General features: G+C 37.1%; 1 protein-coding gene across 1 annotated transcript; it reads left to right on the top strand.

Moving 5' to 3' along the window:
- Nucleotides 1-7,894: 7,894 nt before the first annotated feature.
- On the top strand, nt 7,895-8,620 carry LOC104901218 (uncharacterized). The gene has a single exon (XM_010688765.1). It carries the CDS (start codon nt 7,895-7,897, stop codon nt 8,618-8,620), a length of 726 nt encoding a protein of 241 aa, XP_010687067.1.
- Nucleotides 8,621-8,938: the final 318 nt, after the last annotated feature.

The raw sequence follows: 8,938 nt of genomic DNA on the forward strand, positions 1-8,938 counted from the left end.
GGGCCAATAACCACAAGTCCAGGATCGTTTTCTAGGTTATGTTTCCGTTGCGAGTAAATGTTTAATTCGAGGCTTATTAACCATTGATTGTGATTAGTGAATCTTAAGTGTATTTACCTAGCAGCTCGGGAAAAGGGCTGTTACAAATGGTATCAGAGCAACCCTGCGACCGTGCGCTTAGTTAGCCACATAGCGGGGGTAAAAGATCGTTGGGAATGTGTATCTGTTACTTTGGTAATTAGAGTTCAAGTTTTGAGCTATAGAATAAGAATAAGAGTCTAGATTTGTGTAAATCTTTGGGAATAAGATTATGGAATTCAAAGTTGTAATTTGAGGATATTTGAAATCTATTTGTGGGTATATTGAGAACTTTTTCATAGAAATTTAGTAAAGACTATCAGAGACTGTAGTGCTTGATATATGGTCACTTAAGGTTGATCTATGAGTTTATGTTTTGAAGTTTCGAGGACGAAACTTATTTTAAGGGTGGTAGTATGTAGTAGCCCTGTTTTTAAGAACCTTTATTTAAAAGCTAAAAGTGGATAAGGTCATCATTCTTGATGGTTAAGAAAGCTTGTGGATAAGCATCATCATTCTTAGTGGTTAAGAAAGCTTGTGGATAAGCATCATCATTCTTAATGGTTAAGAAAGCTTGTGGATAAGCATCATCATTCTTAATGATTAAGAAAGCTTGTGGATAAGTATCATCATTCTTAATGGTTAAGAAAGCTTGTGGATAAGCATCATCATTCTTAATGGTTAAGAAAGCTTATGGATAAGCATCATCATTCTTAGTGGTTAAGAAAGCTTGTGGATAAGCATCATCATTCTTAATGGTTAAGAAAGGTCAAAGAGGATAAGAACCATCATTCTTATTGGCAAATAAGGCTTTGGAAACCAATAGATAAGTGAGAAAGTCCTTGAGAGCCTTAAACATTAAGATTATGAAAATCGTTTGGAGATTGTTTTATCGGGTAGCGATGAACTTCCAGTTAAAGAGCCATTTGGGATTGAATCCGAGCTCAGAACCTAACCAAACTTGATATATGACATGCTTGAGATGTCTTAAGGTTAAAATGGTCATTTATCCCCAAGAACTACGTGGCTCAATAGGGTTGCTTACATAGTAAAACCTGGCCAACTGAAATTACAGCTCAGACCTATCTCAAAGAAAGCTGCTTAGCAGCTACATAAGTGTCGATCTCTCAAAGCCCTTTGTATGCATGAAAGCCAACACCTTAGGCTAACACCTCAAGCAAGAATCACCCAAAAATCCAAGAAACCGACCTAGCCCAGAAGAGGTTTCCCTCCCCTGGGGTACCGCCAGAACAGACTATAAAAGTCTGTTCTGGATTTTCGTCTCTTTTCTCTTATTTCTTCCTCTTGGACACCCACTTTTCTTTACATAGAACTCTTCTAGACATCCATACAAAGTAGTTCAAGCTTTGTTCCAATCTTTAGACCTTAAAATCATATAGAAAACCTTGCTGAAAGATCACATAAGTTGCTGTAAGTTCAACAGTTTACACCTCTTGTATTTAAGCTTAGTTTTTCATATCTATATGCTTGTTGAAACTAATCTTTAGCATTTTATACATTCAGGGATAGCTGTAGGAGTAGTTAACCAAGTGGATTAAGGAATTTCGTGGCTTTAAGCATCCTTAGTTAAGGTACACACTTAGTTTGGTTTTAACCTAGAGATTATCATACCTAGAGTTAGGTGATTGTTTCTTTCTGGTGTAAAGCATGTTTATGAAATGAATTTACTTATGATGTGTATTTTATTATGTGTATATTGAGTATATTACATGAGTATAACATGCTAAGGTTCATTAGAGATGTTTCATTTGACCTAAACAACACTTATACACTAAGTAATACGATTATGATTCTTAATGGAATGTGTTTAGTACATGGACTTGTGGAGTAATTATGATGATTAAGGTGGAGTTGTTATGTTATTGTTGTTGTGGAGTTGCTATTGTTGTTGTTGTGCTGTTGTAGTAGTGTTGTTGGGTTATTGTTGTTCTGTCATTGTGGTTGTGGTGGAGTTGCTGTGAAGCTGTTGCCTATTGTTGTTGTTGTTGTTGTTGTTGTATCATTCTTATTGGATAGTCGTTGTTGATGATGCGAGGGAAGTCCTAATCTTAGAATTGGGACACTGTTATAATTGTTGTAGTTGGAGTTGATATGTATGAAGTCGAGTTATGAGTTATGGGAATGACTTCATTAATTTCTATTTGCGGGATTCAGTTTTATTAGCATAATGGTTGCGTTAGAAGAAGATAATTAGAATAGTTAAGATTGGTTGTTGATTTTTGTTATTGTTATGAGGTGATTATTGGAGGATGATTTTGGAATGGAGTATCATTCAGAATTATGAAGGAGATTATAATGTTGGAATTGATATATTGGTTAAGGATTTGAGTGCAACATAGAAATAAGTTTATTGAGGTTTATTTACGAGTCGAGCTAGCTTTATATTCTCAATATAATTGTTGGTAGCACAATTAGTTGCTTGATCTAGGTACAATTGTGAGTTATGTTTAGTTTGTTTAGTTATATAATTTGGAATTATGATTATGAATTGGGATGCAAGTCGATGTAGCTAATATCATCGAAGTTATAGATATTAATTAAGGATTAAGGAAATTAGAATGTTAAAGGTTGATAATTTGTGAATTGGGAATTAGTTTAAGTTTGGTTATTGATTATTGATGTTACTGTGAGGTGGTTATTGGAGGATGGCTATGTAGACGTATAGAATTGAAGATGATATGGGAAATCAAGTTATGATGATTGGAGGTTTCGTATAATTGTTATAGAGTTGAGGTAACCTTTGGGTTCAGCAAAATATATTTAAATGCTCCCGTGGGCGTTATATTGAATTTTGGATATCATATATCGTTTGTGGTAATGGCCATGATTATAGATACATCTCTTTGAGTTAGTTGTGAATTGCTATTGGATTGTTATAAGAGTATCCTTTTGTTCAATTATCGAAATCGTTTGAAAATACTATATTTCTCAAAATATGATTTGGTATGATAATGAGGAAATGATTCAAATATGAGTTGAGACCAGATAAGGTCGAATATGGTGTTATGTTATGAGTATTGAGGATTCAAGTATGAATCATTAAATATCTTATTTTATAAATATGAAAGTGAGGCATGAATAGGCACCCCGAGTTAGGGCAGGTAGAGTCCCTAGCTGTTGCCTTCCAGGAGGGGCTAATTCCTGGCGTTATAGGACATGTCCGGGTAAGTCTTGCAAGCATAACAATAAAAGGCTGGGTGACGACCCTCACTAGTTTGGAGACAGCTGGTACTGCGTGGTACCCCTCTCCACTCGCGTTCATGCCAAACGATCTGATTTTGTGAAAATATATCAACTAAGTTGAGTGTGATTATCTGTTACTATAACTATGTGTTAGTTTTCAAAATACACCTAAACTTGTATTTTCTATTACACAGTGTGTACTCAGCTTTGCTTATGGTGTTGTCATTTCTGTGGCCTGTCACTTGGTGGGTGGCAGAGTCAAACATTGTTGCAGGTTTGGTGTTGTGAGCTCAGGATTCTGAAGTGAAGCAAGATAAAGATGTCGTCGTAGCTTATGGATTGAGTTTGTATTTTAGATAGTCAATTAAGGAATAGTTTCTGATATATTTTGTTGTACACAATATTTGGGAATATTAGTCGAGATATAAGTGTAATTGAAGTCTTATATAAAGGATTTTGTTTTGTGGGCCAATAACCACAAGTCCAGGATCGTTTTCTAGGTTATGTTTCCGTTCGAGTAAATGTTTAATTCGAGGCTTATTAACCATTGATTGTGATTAGTGAATCTTAAGTGTATTTACCTAGCAGCTCGGGAAAAGGGCTGTTACAAATGGTATCAGAGCAACCCTGCGACCGTGCGCTTAGTTAGCCACATAGCGGGGGTAAAAGATCGTTGGGAATGTGTATCTGTTACTTTTGGTAATTAGAGTTCAAGTTTTGAGCTATAGAATAAGAATAAGAGTCTAGATTTGTGTAAATCTTTGGGAATAAGATTATGGAATTCAAAGTTGTAATTTGAGGATATTTGAAATCTATTTGTGGGGTATATTGAGAACTTTTTCATAGAAATTTAGTAAAGACTATCGGAGACTGTAGTGCTTGATATATGACATGCTTGAGATGTCTTAAGGTTAAAATGGTCATTTGTCCCCAAGAACTACGTGGCTCAATAGGGGAAATTGCTTACATAGTAAAACCTGGCCAACTGAAATTACAGCTCAGACCTATGCTCAAAGAAAGCTGCTTAGCAGCTATATAAGTGTCGATCTCTCAAAGCCCTTTGTACGCATGAAAGCCAACACCTTAGGCTAACACCTCAAGCAAGAATCACCCAAAAACTCCAAGAAACCGACCTAGCCCAGAAGAGGTTTCCCTCCCCTGGGTACCGCCAGAACAGACTATAAAAGTCTGTTCTGGATTTTGTCTCTTTTCTCTTATTTCTTCCTCTTGGACACCCACTTTTCTTTACATAGAACTCTTCTAGACATCCATACAAAGTAGTTCAAGCTTTAGTTCCAATCTTTAGACCTTAAAATCATATAGAAAACCTTGCTGAAAGATCACATAAGTTGCTGTAAGTTCAACAGTTTACACCTCTTGTATTTAAGCTTAGTTTTTCATATCTATATGCTTGTTGAAACTAATCTTTAGCATTTTATACATTCAGGGGAAGCTGTAGGAATAGTTAACCAAGTGGATTAAGGAATTTCTTGGCTTTAAGCATCCTTAGTTAAGGTACACACTTAGTTTGGTTTTAACCTAGAGATTATCATACCTAGAGTTAGGTGATTGTTTCTTTCTGGTGTAAAGCATGTTTATGAAATGAATTTACTTATGATGTGTATTTATTATGTGTATATTGAGTATATTACATGAGTATAACATGCTAAGGTTCATTAGAGATGTTTCATTTGACCTAAAACACTTATACACTAAGTCACTACGATTATGATTCTTAATGGAATGTGTTTAGTACATGGACTTGTGGAGTAATTATGATGATTAAGGTGGAGTTTGTTATGTTGTTGTTGTGTGGATTGCTATTTGTGTTGTGTTGCTCTGTTGTAGTAGTGTTGTTGGGTTATTGTTGTTCTGTCATTGTGGTTGTGGTGGAGTTGCTGTGAAGCTGTTGCCTATTTTGTTGTTGTTGTTGTTGTACATTCTTATTGGATAGTCGTTGTTGATGATGCGAGGGAAGTCCTAATCTTAGAATTGGGACACTGTTATAATTGTTGTAGTTGGAGTTGATATGTATGAAGTCGAGTTATGAGTTATGGGAATGACTTCATTAATTTCTATTTGCGGGATTCAGTTTTATTAGCATAATGGTTGCGTTAGAAGAAGATAATTAGAATAGTTAAGATTGGTTGTTGATTTTGTTATTGTTATGAGGTGATTATTGGAGGATGATTTTGGAATGGAGTATCATTCAGAATTATAAGGAGATTATAATGTTGGAATTGATATATTGGTTAAGGATTTGAGTGCAACATAGAATAATTTATTGAGGTTTATTTACGAGTCGAGCTAGCTTTATATTCTCAATATAATTGTTGGTAGCACAATTAGTTGCTTGATCTAGGTATAATTGTGAGTTATGTTTAGTTTGTTTAGTTATATAATTTGGAATTATGATTATGAATTGGGATGCAAGTCGATGTAGCTAATATCATCGAAGTTATAGATATTAATTAAGGATTAAGGAAATTAGAATGTTAAAGGTTGATAATTTGTGAATTGGGAATTAGTTTAAGTTTGGTTATTGATTATTGATGTTACTGTGAGGTGGTTATTGGAGGATGGCTATGTAGACGTATGGATTGAAGTGATATGGGAAATCAAGTTATGATGATTGGAGGTTTCGTATAATTGTTATAGAGTTGAGGTAACCTTTGGGTTCAGCAAAATATATTTAAATGCTCCCGTGGGCGTTATATTGAATTTTGGATATCATATATCGTTTGTGGTAATGGCCATGATTATAGATACATCTCTTGAGTTAGTTGTGAATTGCTATTGGATTGTTATAAAGTATCCTTTTGTTCAATTATCGAAATCGTTTGAAAATACTATATTTCTCAAAATATGATTTGGTATGATAATGAGGAAATGATTCAAATATGAGTTGAGACCAGATAAGGTCGAATATGGTGTTATGTTATGAGTATTGAGGATTCAAGTATGAATCATTAAATATCTTATTTTATAAATATGAAAGTGAGGCATGAATAGGCACCCCGAGTTAGGGCAGGTAGAGTCCCTAGCTGTTGCCTTCCAGGAGGGGCTAATTCCTGGCGTTATAGGACATGTCCGGGTAAGTCTTGCAAGCATAACAATAAAAGGCTGGGTGACGACCCTCACTAGTTTGGAGACAGCTGGTACTGCGTGGTACCCCTCTCACTCGCGTTCATGCCAAACGATCTGATTTTGTGAAAATTATCAACTAAGTTGAGTGTGATTATCTGTTACTATAACTATGTGTTAGTTTTCAAAATACACCTAAACTTGTATTTTTATACACTGATCAGCTTTGCTTATGGTGTTGTCATTTCTGTGGCCTGTCACTTGGTGGGTGGCAGAGTCAAACATTGTTGCAGGTTTGGTGTTGTGAGCTCAGGATTCTGAAGTGAAGCAAGATAAAGATGTCGTCGTAGCTTATGGATTGAGTTTGTATTTTAGATAGTCAATTAAGGAATAGTTTCTGATATATTTTGTTGTACACAATATTTGGGAATATTAGTCGAGATATAAGTGTAATTGAAGTCTTATATAAAGGATTTTGTTTTGTGGGCCAATAACCACAAGTCCAGGATCGTTTTCTAGGTTATGTTTCCGTTGCGAGTAAATGTTTAATTCGAGGCTTATTAACCATTGATTGTGATTAGTGAATCTTAAGTGTATTTACCTAGCAGCTCGGGAAAACGGGCTGTTACAGATTGTCACTCATCCAATGTTGCTAGGAACATGAGTTTCGAGATTCAAGTGGAAGACACGGTGGACGATGAATGGCCACCAAGAGGAAGAGATAGGCCCCCTGTTGTTGCTGTTGTGAACCTCTCTGGACAAAGGAGGGAGCCTGTCATTCAGGAAAACCTTGAGCATCTGGTGACAACTACCCATCTGGAAAATGTTTTGAATGATTTTCAGGCTAGGATGGTTGCTGTCGTTAAGGAGCAAATCAAGAATAACATGCTGTTTTTCGAGGTCAATCCAGACCCAGCTGCTGTAACTCCGCCTAAGGGACAATCCCAAGAAGGCCGGCAAGGGCAAAGCAAGCCTCCTCTACATGAAATGCCCATACGGGTCTCAAAAGGAAAGCAGTCGGCAGTTAGTGAGTAGCGGAGGAAAATGGACTGGAAGTTGGTGGTCCGAGCAAGGAACAACTTACCTCCTAGTGGTCATAAGATGGAGACGGATGCTAGGGAGTATCTAGAGGCAAAAAAGGCAGCAACTCTACAATGCCCAGCATGAGGGTCCACACCCTACATGAGAGATCCTCCATTAAGCCTAGCATCCAGAACTGCAGGAAGGAGTCAAGAACCATCTGCTGTCCAGCCAAGGCAAGAAAAAATAATATTGCAACCTATGGTGTATAGGTGTCCAAGCTTAGCTAACACCTCTTCTAATCCTGGGTTAAAGGAATATCATCCGGATCACATACTCACTAAGGGACCTTCAGGGGTACTCAAGTTTAACTGGCTAAGTCCATTCTCGATCAGAATCATGGAGTCTCCTCTGTTCCCAAAGGTTAAGCTACCCACGATAGAACCCTTTGACGGAACTACCGATCCAGACGATCACCTGAAGCATCAAATGTATGTTCAGGGAGTCGATGAATGCCACTTGGTGTAAGAATTTTCCAGCTACTTTGAAAGGGATAGCACAAAAGTGGTTCAATAATCTTCCTCCTAACTGTGTGAATAATTTCATGAAGCTTAGTATTCTGTTCACTAGCCATTTTGTAGCAAATCGGCAGGAGGGTAAAACTAGCATGCGTTCGGGGAAAGTTATCCAGGGACCAAAGGAGGCTTTAAGAAGTTTTGTTAAGAGATTTAATCTAAAGGCATTGCAGATTCAGGATCGGAATGCAGGAGTGGCCTTTGAAGCCTTCATCAGGGGTCTGAGGCCAGGAAGTTTCAAATTTGATATGGTAAATAAAGAGATCACCACTCTTGCCGAAGCTCTCTGGGAGGCTGAACCATTTATCCACGCAACAGAAGTATGTGCAGAGGAAAAACATCCGGAAACAAAAAAGACTGAAGAAGCAGTTCAGCCAAAAAGGAACAATCCCAAGAAATTTGAAACTTGGGCGTTGACTTCAATGACGACCTCATCCAGGAGAAGTAAAAGAAGTGAACCAGCAGCATCGGCGAAACCTATAGAATTAAGTAAAGATCAATACTCCATTCTTATGGAGATAAAAGATCAACATGAATTAGAGGCGCTAGCTGAAATGAAAACTCCCTATAGGAATAGGGACATGAGCAAACATTGTCACTTCCATAAAGATTGTGGCCATGAAACAAATGAATGCAAGCATCTGAAGAGAGCCCTGTAAGATTTTGTTGGCAAAGGGAAGATGAATTCATACTTGCCCCAAGGGAGAAGAAAATATCAGAAAATGGATGATTGTCAAAGCAAGAGAAAAGAAAGTGAAAGTACTGACGAGGATGTGGTGCTTCTCATATATGGAGGTTTTGCAGCAGGAAGTCCAACCAACCAGGGGCCTAAAAATTACCCGAGGGAACTGTAAGTGCAAGAGACACTCAAGAGGGGGGGTGAATTGAGTGTTTGTCCGAATGTTGTAACTTTTTTCGATTATAGTAAGAACAGTAAAAGAACAGTTCTCTAGCAGCGGAAATAAAAGCAATGAATA

The sequence above is a fragment of the Beta vulgaris genome, chromosome 8 (assembly GCF_026745355.1).
Source record: "Beta vulgaris subsp. vulgaris cultivar EL10 chromosome 8, EL10.2, whole genome shotgun sequence".
NCBI classification, from domain to species: Eukaryota; Viridiplantae; Streptophyta; class Magnoliopsida; order Caryophyllales; family Amaranthaceae; genus Beta; species Beta vulgaris.

What these genes read in the sequence shown, in the direction of transcription:
- LOC104901218 (XM_010688765.1), top strand. Translation starts at nt 7,895, where the DNA reads ATGAATGCCACTTGGTGTAAGAATTTTCCAGCTACTTTGAAAGGGATA.